General features: G+C 43.7%; 1 protein-coding gene across 6 annotated transcripts in view; it reads right to left on the bottom strand.

Moving 5' to 3' along the window:
* Positions 1-27,517, bottom strand: part of SLC8A1 (solute carrier family 8 member A1) — a 303,130-nt gene that overhangs the window by 235,782 nt on the left and 39,831 nt on the right. For all 6 annotated transcript variants that reach the window (XM_081854581.1, XM_081854579.1, XM_081854580.1 and 3 more), the window contains exon 2: positions 1,323-3,159. In XM_081854581.1, coding sequence (XP_081710707.1) covers positions 1,323-3,121 — 1,799 coding nt within the window. In that variant the 5' untranslated portion in view covers positions 3,122-3,159. The remainder of the gene's footprint in view (positions 1-1,322; positions 3,160-27,517) is intronic.

Raw genomic sequence — 27,517 nt, 5'->3', positions numbered from 1 at the left:
TGCCAGCAGGGAAAAATAGCCATCAGCATTGATGGTCTCGAGAAAGAAAGAAAAACCTCGTAATGAAAACCAAGCTTACCCAATGGGCAGGTAGGTGGAGGACTCAAAGCATTTTGTTTAGGTGACGCTTCTGAACACATGTAAATATTGAACAAGGAAACGAGTCTTTCATCCCACTGGTTGGCGCCCTCCCAAAATAATTTTTTTTAAGCCCTTCACTTATTTATCAGCACCACTGCTAGAACAATTTCTACCTCCACATTATGCACGGCAACAAGATGCAAATTCATTATGTGAATGCATAAACTAAGTCACAAAACTTAATGTTAAGCATTCAATGTGCCGGTCTCAGCAGACTTCCTTTAAATAGGGAACTGATCTCCAGAGTTAATGCAAGGTGCACGATTATTCACAAGTGGTTTTGCCTTAGGAATAGTTTGTTTTCATGAGGGACTAGAACTTGAGATGGGCAGTGGCCTCTTTCCTTCACACTGAAGGATGAAGTATTTGATTTGCAGGGTGGTCCTTCAGACTTCCATTACTTCCCTTCCCTTCACCATACAATAAATAGACAATAATATATTTACAATTTTGTGCAGAAACGAAAGAGGGAAATTCTGTCCCTAGTTGCCAGGAAATGCTTATCAGCAATGTTTCCTCCCTAGCCTCTTTCCCTGTCTGTAAACTGTCAAACCTGGCTGCCTTGCCTAATTGGACTTTCCCCCACGTGGCAACATTAACTTGAAAGCGCAGGGCATAAATATTTCATGATGTCACAAAGGCTAATGACAGCCCTCTCTGAACTTGCAACCTGACGGTGCTTATTAGTCTCAGGCTGCTTTTTGCAAAGGGAACAGCAGGGCCATCCCAGAAAAGCTCTGAAAGCAAGATCTTCCTAGCCACATACCTGATGAGCTCAAGTGTGCCTGGGAAAAGAGTCTATGATTTCTACATTGCTTTCACCTTGTACTGTTTAGAGCTACTCCCACCTGGGATCTCTGAAAAGGCTGGTAATTTCCACACAACAGTTACGTGGACTTTCGAAACAATGCACAGACACACTTCTGGGATTCACTCCTTTTGACAGTGCTCTCTGACAGGCACACAGCTTCATAACATGGGGAATCTGCATGGGTTTGCCACAGTCACACACACACACACACACGCACACAGCACCTAAGGTGCCATGGCTTCCTCTATATTTTGCACACAAGAGCACCCAGCATTTGATTCAGCATGAACTTTGACGATAACACTTTACCAGATATGATTGCAAGTATACCTGAACTGTTGACAAGCCACAAAGGTTTAGCAGTACTTACACAATCTCGTCGTTCTGGAACTCAAGCTCTCCGCAAGTGTCTTCGAAGTCCTCTCCGCCCCCTTTGGCTGTGCCTTCGAGGGTTTTGTAGGGCACAATAACATTTCCTCGCGCTCCAGATGTCCGTAGCACTCTCACTTCCATCGTTCCCACGCTCTCACTCACGTGAGTGACTGGCTCCTCAAAGGTAAAAATGCCAGCGTGGTCGTCGTCAAAGATCGTGACAGTGGCAGTAGCAGGCGACCCCAGGCAAGCCACGGTTGCAATGTGGTTGACCTCCAGAACACCGTCTTCTCCCTCCTCAGATAACATTTTCACATTACTGAGGTGAACGAGGAAGTTCTCGTCTTCCTCAAATATATCGTCGTCAATTATGCCCACCCGTATTTCCTTCTGCATCTCGCCTGGCTTAAACACCACAGTCCCTTCAGTGAACTCATAGTCGGAGCCAGCGTTGGCTGTGCCATCTTCTGTTCGGAAGTCAACTGAGATGGTCTTGGTCAAATCGCCACCTCGGCGAGCAATAGTTAGAGCTACCGTGCCACAGTTCTCTAGGCACTGGTAGGTGCCCTGCTCAAAAAAGACCTTACTGATAGGGTCGTTGTCTGCCACTTCACAGTTGACCTCGTGCATGCTGACCGCTTTCCTTGCCTGGTCAGCTGCATGCCTCTTCAGTATGTTGCCAGCTCCCGTCATGAGCCGAGTAGCCTGGATACGGTAAAAGGCTCGGCTCTTTTGCTGCTGGCTCAATACCTGATAGTTAGCTAGCTCTATCAGCTGCTCAACTTCTTTGTCTGGGTGCTTCTGCTTCAGCTCTTTGAGGATCCTGGCCATTTCCCTCCTTGCTTCCTCGTCGTCATGGTCCTTCTCGTCCACCTCTAGGACCAGGGTGCCGTCCAAGAAGCTTTCGACATGAGAATTCACCACCTTCCCATCCATTTCAATGTCCGCTTTGGACTGTGGCCCTTCGCCTTCGTGTTCGATGATCATGCCCCTCTGCTTGCCAGCCCTGTACTTCTTGTAAACGTACTTGTAGAACAAAAGCCTTCTGTCCGCAACCCATGCGAACACCACGCAGATGGGGAAAAAGAACAAGGTGAGCAAGCCTTCCCAGACCTCGACAACACCAGGAGATATGACAGACAAAATCAGGTAGAGCCATGTGTAGGCAAAGATGCTCCAAGCGGCCGTGACGAAAAACACACGGAGGTGCTTAATCTTCCTGACCTCCCCATCAGGGACAACGTAGACACAGATGGCTATGATGACAAACATGTTAAAAGCAGCACTTCCTACAATGGTGCTCGGCCCAAGGTCCCCTGCAGTGAAGCCATGGCCGCACACTTCAATGACAGAAAGGAGAATCTCAGGTGCAGAAGAGCCCAGAGCCATCAGCGTTAAGTTGGAAACAGTCTCGTTCCAAACTCTAACAGTCGTCTTGGTGGTCTCGCCATTGGGTTTCTTGATCGTGATCTCTCTTTCTTGGGATGTGATAACTTCTATGGATGACATGAAGCGGTCTGCTATGATGGATACTCCTAGAAACATATAGACCATAGCCACAAAGTATACGGTAGCTCTTGCTATTTTATCTCCAAAGGAAGGGTCTTGAGGCTCCCAGATTGGCAAAATCACACCTTTCTTACAGAAATAGGTACCAGTGCACGCATCAGCTTCGCTGGCATTTTCGGACGGATGTTCTGCATGCACTTTGTCCATGTGAAATAGCAGCAAGAGCACACAAACACTTAAAAGGTGAAGACCACCAGGAAAGGCAGCTAGATTCTTTAATCCCATCATGATTGGCTTCTCGTACCAGTTTCCCAACGTTTTCCAACCTGCAGAATACAAAATTGTAAAAACGTGTTACTCAGATTCAGGTAGCATGGGGAGAGTTGCAAAATTACTGTCTTTCCGCAGGTCACATAGATTTGGAGCATCTCACAGCGATAAATCCCGTTTACAAAAAATAATGGTTTGTCAAGTCATTAGCGAATTGGAACAGTTATATCATGAAATCCGTACATCTGCTGTCGGCTAATGATTTCCAGTTCAACTTGCATTCAGTTGAAAATCACTGAACTAATAAACAACAACAAAAAAAAAAAACCACAGGTGTTTACAACCAATTAAGCTTGTCTAAATTAACATGGATTTTTGACAGCACAGGAAGATCCTTGCTGAAGTGTCACCTTTTCCCTTTTTTAATGAAACAAACAAAACAAGACACCATTTCCTGTAGTACTATCTGGTAGAGGTTTTCTAAACGCCAAATGAAAATTACTAGTAACATTCTAAATCTGGGTAAGAATAATAAACAAACTTGTTCGCAAATTCCCTTCCTATATTTTATGGCCATGAATTATACAAAAAGTGGAATAAAAAATAAATAAACGAAGGTCAGTGGCATGCTTGTCCATTCTCCAGCATTTACATGTCGATGGGGAATTTATACGATGGGTCTCAGAAAGCTAGTCACCTAGAAAGTTGCCTGTGCCTTAATAATGTAAAAAAACCTCTGTTCAAAGGCCTCTGGGTACTGCATCTGATACTGGAAGCAGTGCAACTTATCCATCATGACAAGGGGCCATTGATAGCTTTATCCTCCATGAATGTTTCTGGTCCCCTTAAAGCCAGCCCAAGCTGGTGGCCGTCACTTGCAGTATCAAAAGAAAGAGGTACTTTCTTTTTGTCTGTCTCGAATCTTCTGGCATTCAGCTTCACCGGATGAGACCAGGTTCTGGCATTGAAAAAGAGGAAGAAAAAAACTCTCCCTGCCCACTTTCTCAACAGCATGTACAATCTTATACACCTGGTGCCGTCCCTGTGTTTTGGGCTACAACTCATGCTGGCTGGAGCTATCGATTGCTCCATTATTGCTTTATTCTTTATTGTAAACTGCTTTGAGGGTTTCCCCACAAATCAAGCAGTGTATAAATTCAATGAAACAATCAAATAATAATTGGGAGCTGTAGACTAAAACATATGACAAGCACCAATGCTGGCGAAGGCTGTCCTAGTGTGTTTATGGTTGCTGCTCAAATTGCGTCGCTATCAGTAGGGCAACAAAGATATGGATACACTTCTTTTATCTCATTCTGCAGCACAGATTCTACCATACCCCTCTCCTTCTGGATCTATGTGCAGATCATATACAGTGGTACCTCGGGTTACAGACGCTTCAGGTTACAGACTCCGCTAACCCAGAAATAGTACCTTGGGTTAAGAACTTTGCTTCAGGATGAGAACAGAAATCGCGCAGCAGCGGCACAGTGGCAGGAGGAGGTCCCATTAGCTAAAGTGGTGCTTCAAGATAAGAACAGTTTCAGGTTAAGAACGGACCTCCAGAACGAATTAAGTTCTTAACCAGAGGTACCACTGTCTGTGGTCCACTTTCATGTATCTGATGGAGCTGCGGCTTTTCTGCTCTAGCTCAAGCTACGACACATTTGTCACAGCAGATCTACACCACAGCACATGCAACACACACACGTGACTCCCCTCAACAAATCCTGGGAACTGTAGTTTGTTAATGGTGCTGGGAATGGTAGCACTTGGAAGATTCTTTGTGGGGATGAAGTCCTGTGTACTGGGTGTGCTTAAAATCAGTGTTCAAAATTAGCCAGGTGCCAGGCGCATTTTGCACCTAGCTTTCAACCATTTATGAACAAGTGAAGGTGCCTGGGTGCTAAGATGGCGTCTGACACCTCCACCATTTGGAGGTCCATGCCTGGGGATCATTGGAACTGAACTGTTTTCACACACTAATAGCCCATCCTGTAGAATTCTATCAATTATATCTCAGCTGAAAAGTCAGAATGAATTTCTGGAACCAAAATGCTTTTTCTGTGTAGCCTGAGCAGGAGCAGTCACCATTAAGAAAAAGAGGTCAGAACAGGTCAATATATATGTGGGCTATCCCTGGATAAAGTGACTTTTCGTCTTTAAGTTCTCAAAGCTCTTAACCTAGCTCAGATGTTTAACTAAAAACGGCACCAGAAAGCTATGTTCTCTCTGCTATGCTGCACGGATCAGTTCTTTTCTTTAAAGCCTATTTCTGTTTGTTTGAAACATTTACATATCCTTTTTTTCTGTTTAAAATATCCAAAACTGTTTACTTTAATTATAAAACAATTAAAAATGCACACAAAGAGTTTTGAAAGAACAGGAGCAGCAAAAACCTGTTTTGCAAGCCAATAAAAGCAGCAGCCAACACCAGTCCACTCTTTAAAGCCTTGGAGAATAAAAGGGTCTTCACCTGTCACCTAAAAAAGCAGGTTTTGCCTTCCTGAGAATTCGGGGGGCGGGGCGGGAATAAGGTGTGAACTTCTTTCTGTGGTCCTTTTAGTTTGCTTGTTTGCCATGGGTATTAAGGTATAATGAAGGTTTGCTGACCAAGGAGAGTCTGCTAATTTCCTCCCCTTGGCCATAGGAGCTGGTTTTAACAGATGCTATCTCTGGCACCCATTTGTTACACAAATTGTGGCCAAAAAAAGAGGTGACTTTAAAAGGCGTCAAAACCACAGATGAGCAGAGCACCTTCTTTCCTGCCCATGAAGAGCCATTTCTTTCCCCCAGCACGTGGTAATGGGACAGTGCACAGACCCATGCAAGAAAACAGAATGATGAAGCAATGGGTAAGGCTGGGATCAAAATAGTTATATTGGATGGGCCTAACGCCTACTAAGGTAAAGGGTAAAGGGACCCCTGACCATTAGGTCCAGTCGTGGCCGACTCTGGGGCTGCGGCACTCATCTCGCTTTACTGGCCAAGGGAGCTAGCATACAGCTTCCGGGTCACGTGGCCAGCATGACTAAGCTGCTTCTGGGTGGCGTTGTGGGTTAAACCACAGAGTCTAGGACTTGCCTATCAGAAGGTCGGTGGTTTGAATCTCCGCGATGGGGTGAGCTCCCGTTGCTTGGTCCCTGCTCCTGCCAACCTAGCAGTTCGAAAGCACGTCAAAGTGCAAGTAGATACCTCCGGCGGGAAGGTAAATGGCGTTTCCATGCGCTGCTCTGGTTCGCCAGAAGCGGCTTAGTCATGCTGGCCCCATGACCTGGAAGCTGCACGCCGGCTCCCTCAGCCAATAAAGCGAGATGAGCACCGCAACCCCAGAGTCAGCCATGACTGGACCTAGTGAAAAGGATGTGAAAAGGATCTAGGAGTCTTGGTTGACCACAAACTTGACATGAGCCAACAGTGTGACACGGCAGCTAAGAAAGCCAATGCAATTCTGGGCTGCATCAATAGGAGTATAGCATCTAGATCAAGGGAAGTAATAGTGCCACTGTATTCTGTTCTGGTCAGACCTCACCTGGAGTACTGTGTCCAGTTCTGGGCACCACAGTTCAAGAAGGTCACTGACAAACTGGAACGTGTCCAGAGGAGGGCAACCAAAATGGTCAAAGGCCTGGAAACAATGCCTTATGAGGAACGGCTAAGGGAGCTGGGCATGTTTAGCCTGGAGAAGAGGAGGTTAAGGGGTGATATGATAGCCATGTTCAAATATATAAAAGGATGTCACATAGAGGAGGGAGAAAGGTTGTTTTCTGCTGCTCCAGAGAAGTGGACACGGAGCAATGGTTCCAAACTACAAGAAAAAAGATTCCACCTAAACATTAGGAAGAACTTCCTGACAGTAAGAGCTGTTCGACAGTGGAATTTGCTGCCAAGGAGTGTGGTGGAGTCTCCTTCTTTGGAGGTCTTTAAGCAGAGGCTTGACAACCATATATCAGGAGTGCTCTGATGGTGTTTCCTGCTTGGCAGGGGGTTGGACTCGATGGCCCTTGTGGTCTCTTCCAACTCTAGGATTCTATGATTCTAGTGGTCAGGGGTCCCCTTTACCCTTTTAAAGGGTTTGGCCCATGCCCACCAGCATTTTTCCTTCTTCTTCTTTTTTAAAAGCATGACAAGCTGATTTAGTATTTGCATTCCACTTTCCCAACAACAAATGTTGAGCTCAAAGTGGTTCGCAGTAATCACAACAGCATTTTTTTAAAAAACAAACAAACAAAAACAAAAACAAAACCCCATTGTGATCACTACACTATCACACAATAGCATATAAAGCAAACAACAACAAATTCATCAAAACAACAAATACCATTCAGCAAAGTCATAGTAACTCACAGTATTGCTAGGATACTTCCTAATCACATGGAACCAATGAAACTCAGCTCAGCTCTTGAGTGTTGGACCAGGATCTGGGAGATCGAGGTTCAATCCCTGGTCAGCCATGAAACTCACTGGCTGAACCTTGGGCAAGTCACAGACTCTCAGCCTAACCTGAGCTCTCAGGGTTGCTGCAAGGATAAAATGGGGAAGAAGAGGACCACATATACCACCTTGGGCTCACTGAAGGATAAGTGGTATATAAATGGAACAAACAAACAAATTTTGCAAGCCATTTGGATCTTAGGTCACAGGAGCAAAAGCTCTGCTCAGCTCCCAGAGGACCCTGGTTTGAGGCTCTATGCAGACAAGAGGTCCTGACATACAAATGCACTTTGTGGAAATGTTTACCTTACTGTGAATCCCTGTGGAACACATTCCCACTGCCCAAACACTCAGTTTCTCTCCAGTTTTCAGTGTGATATGTATACTCTATGTGAGATAAATCCACTCTACCCTTCCTTTCCATTCAGCCAGCATCAATTAAATCCATAGTTGTTGCTTTTTTAAAAAAAATATATATCTATATCTATATCTATATCTATATCTATACAAGTGTGCTTTGCGAACTCTGGTTACTTCTACTGAATACCACAGAGTTGGCAATGTTAATTGTTTAATTATATATACACATCTGTGGCAGAGAAGAAGCCTGGAAAGTTTATGTAAGATGTGAGTGATTGAAAACAGATAATTAGAATGGAAATTGCTACGTAAACTTAATCTGCAGTAGGCTGAGATTGGCACAGCTAGTAAAACACAGGATGTAAGGGTCAAACTTCAACCAGCAGCAACAGACCAGTGTGTAGAAGCCAGGCTGCCATTAACTTAATATAAAGTGGCAGGCAGTGGTGGAGGGGTAAAGAACACCAAGGCCAAGAGCCAAGCTCTCCTCTCCAGCACTTTCCCCCACTAAAATTGCTTTCTTTCCAATGCCTTTTTCTTGAGCTGGGATCTGAGATCAAAAACTGCATTTAAAAACAAGTGATGCTTGGGGGAGGAATCTGATTCCCCTTCCCTCTCCTACCTGTCAATGCTTCACCCCCAACCTCCCAGTTTATATTAAAATCAAGATGACCCACGTTTATTTTATTTACCGTATTTCTCGCTCTATAAGACACAATTTCCCCCCTCCAAAAATTATGGGGAAATGTGTGTGTGTCTTATGGAGTGAATGCAGGCTCCATGGCTTCAGTGAAAGCAACGCGAAGCCTCTGAAGCGCAGTGGGAGCGCTTCCACCGCGCTCTAGAGGCTTCGCATTGCTTTCGCTGAAGCCTGGAGAGGCGCTGCGCAGCTTTCCCTCTCTGTGCAGCGCCCCTTCAGCGAAGTGGGAGGAGAAATGGAAGGGGCTCCGTTTCTCCTGCCGATTCGCTGAAGGGGCGCTGCGCAGAGAGGGAGAGAATTTTTTTTTCTTGTTTCCCCCCTCTAAAACTAGGTGCGTCCTATGGTCAGGTGCGTCCTATAGAGCAAAAAATACGGTGTTTTTGTTTGCATCTATATCCCACACTTTTCTCCAAGGGGCTGAAAGCAGTGAACATAGTTCTCGCCCCTCATTTAATCCCCACAACAACCCCATAAAGCAGGTTAGGCTGAGATGCAGTGACAGGCCCCAAGGTCACCCAGTGACTGGGGATTTGAACCCTGATCTCTGACACTCTAACCACTGCACCACAATGGCTCTTGTGTCCTGCACGGAAAAGTCTTGTTTAACCCAAATCCGGTTTATGGTACTTGTGCACCACAATGCACTTTCATAAATCAGATCATTGCATGCACCGGTTTCCTCTCCAGAAATGCCCCTTGCTGAACTCCCAAACTTCCTTAAGCTCAGAAAAGCAGTTTACCGTTTGGGACTTGTGAGCACTTGCACATGGATTGGTATCTCCACTGGATCCTAGCCACTGTCATCCGCTGTTCAGATTTTTATCAAAGACATGTCAACAAGAATGCAAGTTCTTTCAAAGTGAGTGCACTAACCCCTCCATCAATGAACCTCTTCAAAACAGGCAACAATGTTTATGAGAGCAAATCTGTTGGGTGCGGGAGGAGCTGTACTCTGGTTTGGATTACAATCCTAGCTGGAAAAGAACTTTCAGGGTCACAATGTTCACGTCGAATTATAAGTCACCACAGTTTTTGTTATGTACTGAGTTGAATAGGATCCAAAATGCAGCAGTCGGATTGGTCCTAGAACAATGCAGCAGTATGATTGGTCTGCAGGAGCCACCCAATCCAGCTCCAGATGGAAGTGAATCCGCAACCTGATTGGCCTACAGGAGAATTCCGGAATTAGCCAATCACGTGTAGCCCATTGTGTAAATAATGTATATAAAGCAGACATTCTGGGGGAACTTCCATTCCTCCTCACCACTATGAGCTGAATAAAGAGCATGAAATCCACTCTCAACTCCGAATATATTTCAGTTTTTCTTCCAAGTGCAGGAATTACAAACTTTGGCAAGGTCACCACCCACCACTAGGATATTGAACATATTGAATGTTCAGCCTCAAGGAGAAGATATTTTGCAGCAAAGCTGGTCAAAAACACTGGAAAATAATAATAAAATAAAATAATCACAAGTATTACACTGAACTGAAATTGCCTTCACGTAGAAAAACAATAAATGTTCCCACAAGTATTGTGGTTCCCCATCAAGACAGGTGCCATCTGGACATATTTGACTTTCAGAACTGCTGTGTTACGAAACATTTTTACATGAGTAGATTATATCAGCAAATATAATGGTTATAGTATTGACATTTTCTAGTTACTGAACACTGGTAACCGGTGTAGGCAAGCACTGGAGCAAATCCTTTTGTTGCTCTTGCTTACTTGCAAGAGTGAGGGCTCATCCGAAGGCAGCCATCAACACAGAGTTCTTAGAGGCCAAAGAAAAAAAGGAAAATATTGTACCTGTTTGGCCCGATTTAGTTTTATTTGAAAGCAAGGAGGAACATGGTTGAGGATCTCTCTCTCTCTCTCTCTCTCTCTCTCTCTCTCTCTCTCTCTCTCTCACACACACACACACACACACACACACAGAGCTTACAGACAAACATGGCTGATAAAGTGACTCAGGGCATTTGAATACTTTAAATACTTTCCCTTGGTATAATAGAGCCCATGTTTTTGTCGCCCTGTCTTGTTTAACCATAATGTCTGTGCTATAAATAGTTCCAGTCTCTACCTTCCACGCATTCGCATACCTGTGCTTTGTCTATTTTGGTTTTATTTTATGTTTTGTCTTTATCCAACATTGATCCGTAACTGTATATGGACTATGTATATCGTCATCAGAAACTGTTTGATAACACTGCATTTTGCAGAATTTTGTATAAACTTTCTTTTGAAAAGTAATGAAAAATATTTTAAACTGCATGTATTACATTAATCACCTACTTTGCCCTTAATGCAGGCCCCAATCTGGATTAGGACATTGGCATGGGTGTGTGGGCAATCCTCTGCCCTTTGTGATCCTGATCTGGTTGGGTCTCCTGTCCCTACTACTTTTTGAAAATGAAATGTATATGCTGCTTGAGCGCAATAAACCTTCCAAGTGATTTATTTGCATGGAGAAAAGCTCCCATTAGCTTTAATGAGATATTTCCCCATGGGAACAGCAAAGGGCAATGGATTCATTCTCTCTCTCTCTCTCTCTCTCTCTCTCTCTCTCTCTCTCTCACACACACACACACACACACAATCATGCCAGGGCCTCTCTGGTGAGTTATCTGTGAAAGAAAAACCTTGGATGTAGAGGGCAAACCATGGCTTGTGTCCAGCTATGTTTTACTCAGAGCCCATTCTTTTCAATGGGTCTTCTCTTAGTAGGACCTGCCTTGGATACAGCCAGAGCTATTAACAGAATACAGGGCTTATCCACAAAGCAGGAAAAGGTAATTTATGGTGTGCCTCCCAAACTACAAAGGCAGGCAAGTCATGCAGTCCTTTCGCTGAAGCTAATTGCACCTGGGTATAGTCAACATCTGGGATAAGTCTGGATGGGAGATCGCCTGGGAACCCCATGCTTGTGTTCCATGGAAGAAAGGCAGGCTATAAATATGAAGATTAAATACACTGGGTAGATACCTTGTTTTACTGGATGCAGAAGTTACACTCTAATGTCCCACCAATCTTTTCACCCAGACTATGAGAGAATTATGGGCAAATGAACAGGCCAGCCTCACATGCGCTCAGACTTATGTCCATGGTATGGGAAAGACCATAACTTCTACAGCAAACATTTAAGTGTCGCGACAGATAAAATCTTCAGGGTTTTGTCACTGCATAGCTTGCCTCTGGAAATTCAGTCATATTCTACACATGATTTGTAGGGACTTCTATTTGCTTTTATATTCTATTCCGTACACTAGAAGCAGTTTGTGGGGGTGAAGAGCTAAGTTTCTTTAGTTTTAGCTTAGTCATATGGCTTCAGGCAGTCAGTTTGACTGAGTGTCATTTGGTAAGAAAACTGATACCGTTTGGTATAGTTTAGATGGCTTCCTCCAGAACTACAGCCGTGAACATTTTTAGAGCTTTAATTTGCCACTAACAGCCTAAAGGAATATTACAGAAGGAGATTAAATGCTGTCATTTAACACTGCCACATGTGTTATGATTATGTACATATACACACATGCATCCCATAAATCAGTTGGGGAACTATTGTGGAATCTGGTTCTCTAGGAATCTTGTCTTGCTTTAAAAACAAAAAGCATGGTGCTAGTCCTGATTGTCGGTGAGCTGGGAAAATGCGTAAGTGGGCATGAGTGACCGAACCTTTTTGAGCCCGTGAACACATTTGGAATTTTGAAGGAGTGCCATAGGCAGTGCCTCCTCTGGTTACTTCTCTTCCTTCGGACTACTTTGGACTATTCTTCCCATTATCACCACTGCACAGAAAGAGAGAAAGCATGCATATACAGTTGGATGCTCGGGTTGCGAACATGATCCATGCGGGAGGCACGTTCGCAACCTGCAACGTTCGCAACCTGCAGCGCCACACGTGCGGGTTGTGATTCGGTGCTTCGGCGCACGCGCAAAGCGTGATTTAGCGCTTCTGCACATGCGCGACCGTCGAAACCTGGAAGTAACCCGTTCTGGCACTTCCGGGTTTTGGTGCATCCATAACCCCAAAAAAGTAACCTGAAGCGTCTGTAACTCGAGGTATGACTGTACACAATTTGTTTTGGGGTCTGGGGAAAAGTCAGATCCAGTAAAATTAAAAGCTGCATGATTTTACACAGAGTACCCCCAGAAGCCACCAAGAAATTAATGCTTGTGTTGGTAACACTGCTCAGTAAAAACACAGAGATCTGCTGCTTGCCAGCACCACCAAAATATTGATGATGATGATGATGATGATATTATTTATACCACGCCCATCCGGCTGGGTTTCGCCAGCGACTCTGGCCGGCTTCCAACAAAATGTTAAAAATACAATAAAACATCAGACATTAAAAACTTCCCTAAACAGGGCTGCCTTCAGGTGTCTTCTAAAAGTCAGATAGTTGTTTATTTCCTTGACACCTGATGGGAAGGCCTTCTACAGGGCACAAATCTGCCTGGATGGTGATGATTTTCTGAAGTGGTTGGCCTTCTGGCACTGGAGTCACTGCGGGCACCAGCGAGGAGAGGAGAAGGGGGAGGTCAGCTCTGTGCATGCACATGCATATGACTGCTGGATTGGTTCTGCCAGTGCATTTGCACAGCACTCACTGCCCCTCTCCAGATAAACTGCACTTCCATGTCAGCCATGCCTAATGATTTTCCTCATGTAGGAGGGCAAGGAACCCACTAAGACATCACTGAGCACATTTGTGGACCACACAGCTAACCTATATGGTTTTGAGATGACCCCATTTAAAGCTTATGAAGATCTAGTGTGCTTTTTAATTTTTTTTCTTTTTTACTTTTAATTAGTTTTTTTAATGATGCACTTGTTAATGGGTGCTGGCACAAAATGGCTGCCATGAGCAGCAAAGAAGAGGAAGTGGGGGTACTGCAAACCAGTGAGCACCATCATGCACAGCAAACAAAGCACTGTGAAGACCCATAATGATCCATGTCCCACATCCATGATATTTATGGGTCAGTCAATGGAGACAGCTCTGATCTGTAATTTGATGGTGGTTTCAGGGAGCAGAATAGAAAAATTAGGCAGTTTTTCAAGGATTTGTTTTACTAGATTTGACCTAGATTTACTAGATTGGCACACGCACATTCTCTGCCCAACAAACACTAAATTCTCTCCCTCCTTTCCCTGACTCCTGCTGCTCTCCACTTTTTCTCCCTTTCGCTTCCCTCAGTCCATCCACCTCTGGAATCTCCCAGTTCATCCCTTTTCCCTTATACCCAGCTGGGGTTCATGAGGGAGCAGAGTGGCAGATCTGCCTTGAAAACTTGATTATCTATAATAAATAATGTTTTTTTTAAAAAAAAAAAAATCCTGCCCCCACCCCACAAAAAGGAGAGAAAAAGGTTTCTAGTATATATACTGAGTACAGTTATGGACCACAGGCCTTAAATTTACGGCATGTAGTGCCTTGAAAGAAAACATAATGAAAATGATCTATAGGTGGTACATGACTCCAGTCAAGCTTGCAAAGATATATCATTTGCCCAATAATAAATGCTGGAAATGTAACGAATGTGAAGGAACTTTCTATCATCTTTGGTGGACCTGCCCAAGGGTTAAAGCCTACTGGGAAATGATCTATAATGAAATTAAGAAAATCCTTAAGTGGACATTTGTAAAGAAACCGGAGGCTTTTCTCTTGGGCATGGTCGGCCAATTGGTACCAAAGAAAGATAGGACCTTTTTCATGTATGCAACTACAGCAGCAAGAATTCTTCTGGCAAAGTATTGGAAGATGCAAGAATTACCTGCTCTGGAAGAATGGCAGACGAAGGTGACTGAATTTATGGGACTGGCAGAGATGACCGGCAGAATCCGTGATCAGAGGAGAGAGACAGTGGAAGAGGACTGGGAAAAATTTAAAATATATCTTAAGAACTGTTGCAAAATCTCAGACTGATAAAATGTCAAGGGGTAAGAAACAGAGAATTATAGCTGTAAATATTTAAGTCAAGAGAATCTTGAGGGAAATTAAATATAGAAATGGAATGAAGGATTGCTAAAAAATTTTGAAACAAGGGTGCAGTGAAGGGGAGGCATGGGGAAGTCATGTGTTGTTTATGAATGTTTTTATTTGTGTGTTTTTTTGTTTATGAAAATTAATAAAAATTATTTATAAAAAAAAATAGTATATATACTGAGTAAAAGGTAAAGGTAAGGGACCCCTGGACGGTTAAGTTTAGTCAAAGGCGACTATGGGTTGCGGCACTCATCTCACTTTCAGGCCAAGGGAGCCAGCGTTTGTCCACAGACAGTTTTCCAGGGCATGACTAAACTGCAACTGGCGCACGGAGGACAGTGATGAGTACCAGAGCGCATGGAAATGCCATTTACCTTCCCACCTATTTATCTACTTGCACTGGCATGCTTTTGAACTGCTAGGTTGGCAGGAGCAGGGACCGAGCAACAGGAGCTCACCCCGCCGGAAGGATTCGAACAGCCGACCTTCTGATCAGCAAGCCCAAGAGGCTCAGTGGTTTAGACGACAGCATGACCCGTGTCGATATACCGAGTATGATGAAGGAAGTGGGTTTTGCTTTATTTGTCTTATGGGCAATTCTTTTAGAAATTGAAACAACCACACTGTTGCCTCAGAAATGTATCTCCCATTTCTAGTCACGAAGGGTGTCCTTCAATCAACAAAGGTGACCAAAGTATGAGGGAATGAAAGAGAGCAAAAGGCTTGTCCTGTGTGTGTCACGGTCGTGTGTGTGTGTGTGTGTGTGTGTGTGTGTGTGTGTAATATAAAATATTTCCTGTCATACCTGAGATTGCTGTGTAAAAACGGTGTGACTATTAATTATGCCATGTGGAACATTTTGGGTGGGTGATTGCTTCATGCTGAGTCAGAAGAAGGCTTGAGTTAACTAGGGAGATAGGATGAAGTCATTTTTTAAATAGACAGCATTTGAAAAACAAAATACATCCAACAGAAGCACCAGCGGTTAACACAAATTCATAATTCAATGGATCCCAGCTGTCCCCTGAAATAAAACCCTCTTCAACTGACATCTGAAAACTAATAGAGAAGGATAAAATACGTAATGCATTAATTTGCTTGGGGTTTGGGGGAGGAATGTGGCACGGAATAAGTCCGACCACAGTAATGAGGCACCCCAATGACTTTTTGTTCTTAGGAGATTATTTCAAGGGAGAACATGCCAAGAAGAAACATTCAGGACTGTGCTGCCTAACAGCCCAATTCTGCACAGAAAAGACTCAAAAATAATATTGTAGAGCTGGAAAAGGGCAACCAAAATAAGACCAAGGGGCTGGAGCAGCTCTTCATAAGGAAAGGTGACATCATTGGCAGGAAAACTCAATAAAATATATATATATATATTTGAAGATACATTTTGGGCCATCCAACTTGGATGGTTTTAAAAGGGAATCAAACAAATTCATATTGGATGTTTAAATGGTAGGGAAGAGGAATGACAGAAATAGCTTGTGGGAGAATAGGGTGCAAGTTAAGTGTGAAAGGAGAAGGGGAGAAGAAATTACAGGAGATGAGTAAAATTACTTTCAGGGGCATGTATATAAGATAAAACTTAGAATCTCTCAGCTTAGAACAGAATGCTGGACTCTGTATGTCTCTGACTTGTTCCACCAGGGCTTTTCTTATTTTCTTTGCTCTAATGCAAGCGCCAGACTCTAATATATCCAAGGGATGACATTGGAGCAGAGCCGCAACAGGTAAATGGAGCTCATATGATGTCTTGCAAGATATCGAAAAGGCAACTGGAGTACTGACTGCCTTCTCGTCCAGAGCAATGCTGGCAATTCTTTAGTTGAATGGGGGCAATAGTCCTGTTCCATTTTGCTGCAGATGGTGCTTTTTTACCCAAAAAAAGTAGACACCTCTCAATGAGCTTCACTAGCTGAACCTAAACAACTAACACTCAGCCGTCCAAACATAGCCCAATAACATTTGCAACATGAAGTGAATTTTGGGCTCCAGTTGCATCATATATGGTGAATCAGCTTTCTCTAACAGATGAATCTTGCATATTTGTGTGCGTTTGTGGGTTCATGAGTACCTCCACGGATGAAACCCATTTAAGAGTTTGCAATACATGCGTTTTATATTTAAGAAGCTTATGGAAGTCCATCCGCATGGTTTTGTTTACACGTGCAGTTACTCAAATAAAAATCCTTTTGAAAGCAAACAAATAGAGTATAGGCTTGCCTGTAATTTTCAGTATCTGTGGGAAGCCATGTGTTTCAAGGAGCAATGCAATATTGCAAGATCTCCCTTAAGATGATTCTGCTGACAAGGCCTGTTCGGATATTCTTGTGTGTCCTACATTTATCCAGAACTTAGGCAAGAGTTCCACAGAAAACCCTCTGGCAAGAATGGGAAGCAGATGGTTCAAGAGGAATTATTACACTTGGGGTCACTGCGTAAGGTTGTGAAGAAGAGCAGAGCCTCATCACGGTCTGGACCAGCTCCACTACCTTAAAAGGATTTGGCAGAGGTACCCTCAGCCGGCGCAGCTGCGTTGGAACAGATTAATAAAGCACCTGAACTTTCATTCGGATCCTTATTCCCACGAGCCCTTTTAATGTACAAATTCTTCTAAAACAAATTTCAATAGGCAGAAGCAAGCCACAAAATATATTGTATCATCTTTGCTGTCTTTTTGATGCACAGTCTGACAGGTTGCATGTAAAAAAAAAATATATCATGTGAAAAAAAGATCTTATACGTCAACTGACACAGCAAGAAGAAATCATTTTAGAGCAAATGGCAAAAGGGGTTTGAGGAAGGGGGGTGAGGTGGAAATCAGCATGCACATTGCGGGTCTCCATGCAGCCTGGCCTAAACAGAGCAACGCTTGACTCTGAAGAATGCTTAATTATGCACCTTGCATACATGATGCAAATCAAGCACATTTGCTACTCCTGCATTATTCATTTTGCTTCTGCGGATTCACGAGGGCAGGGGTGCAAGGGGTGCAGGACGCTGAAGCCCCGTCCCTGGAATTCCTATCCCTTGACAGGAGCCACAGTTTAGTGGTAAAGCACAATATTTGCATGCAGAAGGCCCCGGGTTCAATTGCTGACATTGGTGGCAGCAGGGCAGGGGAAGTGATCTCAGCCTGAGACCTCAGAGAGGTGCTCCACAGCTGGAGTAGACAGTGCTGTACTAGACAGAACAATGTCCTAGTGCAGAAGGAAGCCGCTCCCTATGATCACTAGAAAGTCCCTTCTCTCCCCCGACACGCCACTCCTGTGTTTTCTGCTTCTGAAATTCCACCAAGCCTTGCCCAGACTGTGAGGGGTACCCTTTTCAGCCCCAGGGCTAGATTCCCTGAGATCCGCCTCCGAGGGCCTTTTGGCGGTTCCTTCACTGCGAGAAGTGAAGTTACAGGGAACCAGGCAGAGGGCCTTCTTGGCAGTAACACCCTTCCTGTGGAACACCCTCCCAACAGATTTCAAGGAGATAAAGAACTACAAAACTTTTAGAATACGTCTGAAGACAGCCCTATATTGGGAAATTTTAAACGTTTGACATTGTGTTATATTTTTATATGTGCTGGAAGCTGCCCGGAGCGGCTGGGGAAACCCAGCCAGATGGGTGGGGTATAAATAATAAAATTATTATTATTATTATTAGTGTTTTTTCTAAAAAAAAAAATGTTTAGGGGTACTCTCATTTTGACTCAAGAAAATCACTATTTTATAGTTCGAATCAGGGAAAATAAATACAGTAAATGGACAAAAGTACAAAGATTAAAAAAATGTTTAGGGGTATGCATATCCCTGCATACCGCCAAGAAAAAAGACCTGGTTGTTGTTGTTGTTGTTGTTATTCCCACTTGGGCAATCTTCCAAGGGCCACATGTGGGAGAAGCCTGAGGCAAAACTGGAAGAAGCAACAAGTGTAAATTTTACTTTGTAGAGTAGGCTAGTTTCTACATACACTTGAGCATACCTCTTTATCCTCCAATCCTGGGCACCAAGTTCAATTATCACTGTTCAACAGCACATCCTAGTCCGGCAAAAACACCCAAGAAATCTTGGTGCCCTGAGGCTCCCCACCACAACCACGCTTTCAAACCTGTGCAATTGCTAGATGCTGGGTCTTGAAAAAAGAAAAAGAAAACTTAAGATTTTCAGCCTGCACCTGTGGCCTGCACACAAAACCTTTATTGCACATCCAAAGCACAAAGAATTCTGGACCCTGTAGTTTACCCCTCACTGAGTTACAATTCCCAGCAACCCTTAGCAAACTACAGCTTCAAATGTACCTGAAAGGTATAGTGTGAACACAGCCTTAGTTTCTTGTTTCCATGCTGCTGCAGCTCACATAACGGCAGCATATACAATGTCCTGTTTTGACAATCCTGACTCTCTTTCCAAATCCCTGAAACAAGGTGGCTGAAATTGCAACAGACATGCTCTGTCTGAGACTTTATCAAGCATTTATCATTATTGCTTTCAAGAACATCTTCCGAAAACATAAGACTGGCAATCATATATTACAATACATCTTTGAAACACAATTAATACCCAAATAAAATAATACCCAAATAAAATTAATACCCAAATAAAAAACAGGCAAAACATAACTCTCTGAAGACTTTACTGAACCGCAAGTGGCACTCAAACCTATACCTACTGACCTGGGAGGAATAATTTTGAGCATAGTACCTAAATGTATCATAGGGATGCGGGTGGCACTGTGGGTTAAACCACAGAGTCTAGGGCTTGCCGATCAGAAGGTCGGCGGTTCGAATCCCCGCGATGGGGTGAGCTCCCCTTGTTCGGTCCCTGCTCCTGCCAACCTAGCAGTTCGAAAGCACATCAAAGTGCAAGTAGATAAATAGGTACCGCTGTGGCGGGAAGGTAAACGGCGTTTCTGTGTGCTGCTCTGGTTCGTCAGAAGCGGCTTAGTCATGCTGGCCACATGACCCGGAAGCTGTACGCCAGCTCCCTCGGCCAATAAAGTGAGATGAGCGCCACAACCCCAGAGTCGGTCATGACTGGACCTAATGGTCAGGGGTCCCTTTACCTTTCGAACTGCCGACCTTCTGATCAGCAAGTCCTAGGCTCTGTGGTTTAACCCACAGCGCCACCTGCGTCCCTTCCCTTTACTTAAATGTATCATTGCACAGATAATAACTTGCAGCTAGATTCTCTCCATGTTTACTTAGATGTAAGCTCACTAAATTCAACTGGAACTCCTCCACTGAAAATAAGCATACAGTATAGCCATAGCTTTACAACACTTGTGAAAAATACTCACAACTGGTTTTGTCATGACTCCAGCGGAGTGGTCCAGACCACCTCACGATGCACCCTAGCTGTCTTGGATTTATTTGGGACATAGAAGATATTATTAAGTGAGTGGGGTTTTTTTTAGTCAATTCCAAATAATACAATAGGAAATAGAGAGGAAGGCAATGTCTTAGGCAATGCTGGAAAAATCCTAAACAGCTGGTCAACCAGCTGCCTTCAAATTTGGCTCCGACACCTAAGAATTTTGACCTACTTTCCATCCCTCTGCAGGGCTGATGTCTAAAAATTTGATGCTTGCTGCTATTTTTCCAGCTTTGCTGTTATGTACATTGTATACTGAGACAATCCAAGATGCAGTGGTTCTTGTAGCTTTGATGACATTCTGCCACATTGAGGTGCGTTGTGCATGTATGCCAACTATACAATACAGTTAATTAACTTCATGCAATATAATTAATCAGAGCTGCCACAAAAAAGGATTTTGTTTTCATCAGGGCTCAAACCGACTAGCAGGCCCTGCTGGTCAACCAACTGGCCCTGCTCATAGGTTTGCCATCAAGGTCAACCATAAAGGATGGAGGCATAAAGAACAGAGCCTTTTCTTTGGTGGCCCCACCTTTGTGGGAGCTCCCTTCTGCAGGAGCCACATCTGCCTTCCTTTTTAAAGCCTGTTTAAAAACCGCTAAATACATTACTTTGTTCCCATCTGCTTTTAATTAATGATGTTGGGCTGGAGTTTTTAAATGTCCCTGTTCATTATTTCATATTACATTTTCTGTTGACTGCTATTTGAGTGGTTTTATCCTGCTGTTTTAGGCAATACTGAGCTAAATTGAACAAAGGTCTGACTTGGTATAAGACATGTTCCTATGTTCCTATTTGTTTGTTTGTTTCAGATCTTATAGGCAGCTCTACATTCAAAGAGGATGCGGGTGGCACTGTGGGTTAAACCACAGAGCCTAGGGTTTGCCAATCAGAAGGTTGGCGGTTCGAATCCCCGCGACGGATTGAGCTCCCGTTGCTCAGTCCCTGCTCCTGCCAACCTAGCAGTTCGAAAGCACGTCAAAGTGCAAGTGGATAAATAGTTACCACTCCGGCAGGAAGGTAAACAGTGTTTCGTGTGCTGCTCTGGTTTGCCAGAAGCGGCTTAGTCATGCTGGCCACATGACCCAGAAGCTGTACGCCAGCTCCCTCGGCCAATAAAGTGAGATGAGCACCTCAACCCCAGTTGGCCATGACTGGACCTAACGGTCAGGGGTCCCTTTACCTTTACATTCAAAGAACACCAGAGCAGTACGCAAAAATTGAATATAAAACAGAATACAAACCATATTAAATGTGTGGTTGGCTTTTTTTTTTTTTTTGCTAAAAAAAATTAAGTCAGCAATAATTAAAAGCTGGAGAAACAGAATGGACTGATTTAGGAAGGCCTGAGAGAGTGAAAAAGATAAGTTTGCAATAAACGTCACTATTTTTATTGGTTGTTGCTATGGTCAATTATACCCAGACAGAATGAAAGGGTTAAAAATCTTGGATTTATTTTTTATTTAGACTTTGACCAAACTGCGGGAGGCAGTGGAAGACAGAAGTGCCTGGCGTGCTCTGGTCCATGGGGTCACGAAGCGTCGGACACGACTAAATGGCTAAACAACAACAACAGACTTTGCTGGGTGACAGAAGGACAAGGAGGCAGGAGCCAGCCAAGCCTCCCCAGGGAGGGCGTTCCACAGGTGAGAGAGTACACAGGTGTACTACAATTACAATTAAAAGAATTGGCAATACAAGGAGCTACTAAAAATGGCTGTGCAGAAACCATGATGTGGATTTCTGCTAAAGCTTTCTCCAGAAAACATGCTAAGCATACAGCAGCTGTAACGCAGCCAGCATCTACACCAGAGATGTTAAACTGTGCTAACCTTGCCGTGAAGTGAGACTTCCAATTCACGTTGTTGCAGTAAATTCAGAGCTAGTTATAAAAGCTATGCTCACAGCACAGAAGCCTATTAGTTCTAAGGAGAAATCAGAAAACAGTTCAATCCTATATACATGTCAACTTGAACTCAGTGGGACTTACCCCCAGGTTAAGCAGGTACAGTATTGCAACTGAATTAGATTTACCCAATGAAATCCTTCTAACTAATTTCAGCCACACCATAGTTACTCCAGCAGCATGATGATAGAACAAGTTCAGTATAATTTTTTATTATTATTATTATTATTATTATTATTATTACAGACTTCTTGTGCTCAGACGATTTTCCTTCAAGGTAACTCTTTTGCTGCAAATATATAGTACATTCTCTGATCACGGATGACAGAGCTGATCTGGTTGGGCAATAGGGATGGGGAAGGAATTCAACTCAGTTTGCATTTAAAGGAGAACATACCTAGCCATACTTTCTGAAATAACACGTGAACCAAAAAACACAGCCTTCCTTTGAAACAGGCATTCTTTTGAATTTTGAAATGCAGTTCTTCAGTCAAGCGATGGGTACAAAATTGTACACACTAGGTTAAACTATGCATAAATATGCATATATAGTGAAAGTGATGTAAGAGAATGCATTATATTGGGGAAAACTTTTGCAAAAAATATGTATTTCAAGAAAAAATGCATACAAAAATGTGTATATTAGGAAAAATTCACACTAAAATGCTGATGGAAGTAACTTAAGTGGCATATGAATTTTTGTTAAATTAATAAAATCATATGCTTGCTTCCCCAGCCTGGCCTGGCCTGGCCTTTATGTCCCCATTTCCTCTGTTGTTTCTCTCAGCCTATTTCTGATAGCAGTGTCCTCATGAGAAGATCTTGCACCTGCCAACCCAGTTATTTGTATGGTGTTATAGAAATAAACTACTACTACTACTACTACTAATAATAATAATAATAATTAAAGCCACTGCAAATCTTAACTGGAACATTTCCAATTTGGGGACTATACAAACTGAGTCTTCCTACATTCCTGATTCAGCAGTGAAATTCACCATTCCAAAACTCAGCCCTACCCAGTAAGAATTGCATTACTGCTGGAAGCTAATTGCATAAAATTGCATCTCCTGAATTGGCCTCACTCTGATCCCAAGCAGACAACTAATGACAATTCTGTTGCTATGGAAGGTTTCTCCTATAAACATTTACCCTTCTGGGCTCTTCCGCACCTCGCCCCCAAAATCACCAGGGAATTGAGATGGTTTTATCAGATGCTGGAGGAGCATATTATTAGCATAACCACAGTGATGCAAATTGGCAGACTTTACCAAATATGAGCATAGGCATGGTGATGCTGATAGATGCCAGTTCTGCTAACTTTCAGCCATCCATTGGTGCACAGAGCATTGCTCCCGCCTGCCTTCTTGGTCCTTTAACCTATCGCTAGCCTAGGAGTCACACGACATGCATATGCAAACCTCTGCAATCTTCCCATCAATATGACTTCCATGGCACTGAAATCAAGCAAAAGGTGATATAAAAATAACCACCCAAACATTTCCCAAAAATGGGCAAAAGGCACTGGACTTCACTGAAGGCAACCCCAATGCAAAACATCTCAGGGCTATCTTATGTTTCACGAACAGGACATTTCAAAATGTTTAAACAATTATGAAACCATGACTGATCTTTTTGTTCTTTCTCTTCATATCACCGTGTCTGATTCTTTCTCCAGGAGCCTTTCAAAATAAAATCAGCAGCCAAAATGGAAAGGCAGCTGTGCATCTATGAACATTAGTTAATAGGTTAAATGTTTGGAACATCAGAGCATCAGGCAGGCAGGCAAAGCCGAGAACTTGGATGGATAAAAAAGCTATTTATTTATTTGCTTGCCTGCTTACTTGCTTGCTTGCTTGCTTGCTTGGCACCCAAAGCAAATATTCCATCACCACCCTAGGTAAAGATAAAAGGTAATGGACCCCTGAACAGTTAAGTCCAGTCAAAGATGTTGCGGCATTCATCTCGCTTTCAGGCCGAGGGAGCCGGCGTTTGTCCACAGACAGCTTTCCAGGTTATGTGGCAAGCAGCTTCTGATGCAATGGGACACTGTAATGGAAGCCGGAGCGCACAGAAACGCCATTTACCTTCCCACCACAGTGGTACCCTATTATCTACTTGCACTGGTGTGCTTTCAAACTGCTAGGTTGGCAGAAGCTGGGACAGAGCAACAGGAGCTCAGTTTGCACCAAGGTAACCCAAATTCTACGCCAAAGAAAGTTGAACAAGTCTAAATTATGCAAATCATTATGAACATTATGCTTATTTTGCAAAAATTTATTCAGCTAGGCATAAAGGAGGGGGAAGGAATAGTACAGAGAACCAGCAATGATACCTGTGTCACTTATTCAGTCACTGTTCCGGTTCTTGGATTTTACCACATTGCCCACACACTTTCAAGCCTTTATTCACAGCCTTAAAGACTAGAAATGTTTGGGTTTTGTTTCTAAATTAAGGCTGTGATTCTCAAGGAGCTGAATTCTGCACCCAGCGCCACTTTCGCTTGAGCATATGCTGAACTGCTTGTAGAACACTTAAAGGATCTGACTATATCGCAATGAGGTTTGGAGTAGAGTTTAATTTGTGAAAGGTTTTACAAATTTGCAAAATAATGTTTCTACTGTGGAAAGATGCAACGGCAGGAGGGAATAGTAGGAAATTGGAGGCTGCATCTGAATAAGTCTGTGCTCACCTTTCTGTGTGAATAGTAACAGACAAAGGCACGCTATCTACGTAATAGAGCCCAGAATCTGGTTCAGCATAGGGGCCCCACTTCTTTTGGCATGGTGTCCCAGATAATTGGACAGGAGTGTCAAAAGGAAATAATAGTGGCAGCAGATGAAAATTGGCAGCTACTTCAGCACTCAGAAGGAGCAGCCACAAAGCCCAATGCTAGCATTCACTGCAAGAATTACTTCAAAATGTGAAGCAGACCTCCTTAAGGATTTGAAGATTTGAACATATTCCAACAGCAGATCATCATTTCCACTGGCTTTTCCATTTTGTAGGCCACTTCAAAACTCCTGTCATTTAAAGCCCTTAATGGCTCGGGGCCAGATTACCTGAAAAACCACTTCCTCTCATATGTACCTACTCAGAATTTGAGATAATAATAATACCCCCCCCCCCGCCAAAGACACACACAATTCAAAGGCCATAGATTGTTTAATTAGCCAAAAGCCTAAGAGATGAGGAATGTTTTTGCCTGGCTGGCACCTACAGATATGCAATGATGGCGCCAGGCAAGCCTCCCTGGGGAGAGCATTCCAGAAGCTGGGAGCCACTGCAGAAAAGACTTGTTCTTGTGTTGCCACCCCCTAGACCAGGGGATGGCAACCTAAGGCACATGGGCCACAAGCGGCCCACAGGGATAGTTTAACCGGCCCACAAGCCATCCACAAACCGAGCTGCCCGCTTGGCGAGTCCCCGCCCGCTGCACTAAACCGGTGCAGCGGGGTGGAGACTCGCTTCCGTGGTGCCATAAATCGTGTCTGTGCATTTGCAGATGCTGGAAATTACAGCCATGCGTGCGCAATCCGGCCCACAGAGGGATCTCCACTGGAGTGAACTGGCCCAGGCGAGGTAAACCTTGCCGACCCCTGCCCTAGACCTTTTGTGGAGGAGGCTTCTAGAGAACTGTGAGTTATGGGGCAGCACACATATGCTATAAATAAACAAATATTGAACACATAAGGTTACTGTTCTAATACTGTTCTTGTTTTCTTTGTAAGCTGCTTTGAGTACGATTTTAATAGAAATGTGAGGAATAAATACCTCACGGACCACCTCTCTCCCCATATGAGCCAACATGGACCCTGAAACCATCATCGGAGGGCCTTATTCATGTGCCTCCTCCGCAAGAGTTCCAAAGGATGGCAATATGAGAAGGAGGCTCCCCATTCATGAAATGCTTCTCCCCACTTTGCGCCTTCAGCTTTAGGTGCCAGGCAGAAACATTTCTCTTCAACTAGGCCTTGGGCTGACTAACATTCTAGGGCGTTTTAAATGTGTTTGTGGGAGGTTGGGGTTATTGGTTTGTTCCTCGTTTTTTATTTTGTTTATTACGTATTTTGTGTTCTCGTTCGGATTTTTTATGTTGCGAAACACCCTGTGACCTTCAGATGAAGGGCACTATACAAATTTAATAAAGGCCACTAATATTAAAATCTGACTTGATCTAATTTTGCAGCCCCAACCAAGTGTGCTTACTCATAAATGGAAGTCGCACTACATTTAAAGGGGCATGATGAGAATGAGAACCGTTGCACTCTGGTTCTGCTTGCCAGCTTCTGGTTGGCCACTGTGGGAACACGATGCTAGACTAGATCACCCTTTGGCCTGACCTAGTAGGGCTATTTTTATGCTCTTTAGAAGAAGAATGCCTTTTATGATTATTTATCTAGCACGCTTTTAAAAGTGCAAGGAGCCATGTCCCTGCCCCAAGGAGTTTGCAATCTAGCAGCTCTATGCAACAAAGTTGTCCATAGAAGAAGAAGAAAAGTTTGGATTTGATATCCCGCTTTATCTCTACCCAAAGGAGTCTCAAAGCGGCTAACATTCTCCTTTCCCTTCCTCCCCCACAACAAACACTCTGTGAGGTGAGTGGGGCTGAGAGACTTCAGAGAAGTGTGACTAGCCCAAGGTCACCCAGCAGCTGCATGTGGAGGAGCGGAGACGGGAACCCAGTTCCCCAGATTACGAGTCTACCGCTCTTAGACTTCCACGCCTGCACAACAAAACTTCCCCCTTCCTCTACCAGTGTGCCCATCCCCATCTGTTCTGGTGTCACCTTCCCCCACCCCTCCGGAGCAGATTTGGGGAGTGTGCATGAGGAGAAAGCTCCACTGTGCAGGTAGAAGCGAATGGGATAACTTCATTGTACGGTAACCCTGTAATTCAAAGCAAATGAGACAATACTGAAAGGAAAGAAAAAGAAAGAGAAGGGGAAGGAATACGTGCTTATTTCAGTCAAGCCTTCTTAGGCTTGGATGCCATATAGTCTTCACAGAAAAGGTGGGTTTTGAGGAGTACAAGAGGTGGAGCCACGAGACATTCTGGGAGGGACTTCCAGGCATGAACGGCAGCAAAGAAAGGATAGATTTGTTTGAGGGGAACAGGAGGCCTTCAGGTGGGTAAAGGTGGTGCAGCTGGAGGAGTGAAAGTCACAGACAATTTTGGGGTGGAGAGACACAGAAGCAGTAAGTGTGCTTTCTGAATAAACAAGCATAGCATCAGAAATCTGTTCTTTTTCTACTTAGAGAGTACATGAGAAACCTCGGGATGCTCAGCAGATGCTATATATAAAAATACTGATAGCTCAGTTGGTAGAGCATGAGACTCTTAATCTCAGGGACATGGGTTCGAGTCCCATGTCGGGCAAAAGATTCCTGAATGGCAAGCGGTTGGACTAGATGACCCTCGTGGTCTTTTCCATCTCTATGAAATAGTCAATCCTGGTATAAAACAAGTTCTATGAGTATCATTATTCTTAGCACACCCAGAACCAAGAAAGACAGTGAACACTGCTTGCTGACATGCCTGTCTTCATTTTTCCATGCTGCCCTGGTGCAGCACACAGATATAGCAGTGGCCAGGTGAAAGACAAAATCAGAATCTTAATTTATCAGGACTACCAGATAATGCCAGAAAGT

This window comes from Podarcis erhardii (assembly GCF_964252035.2).
Source record: "Podarcis erhardii genome assembly, chromosome: 3".
In the NCBI taxonomy this organism is placed as follows: domain Eukaryota; kingdom Metazoa; phylum Chordata; class Lepidosauria; order Squamata; family Lacertidae; genus Podarcis; species Podarcis erhardii.
Note: the sequence above shows the minus strand (reverse complement) of the source record. Positions and strands in the feature narration are given on the sequence as shown.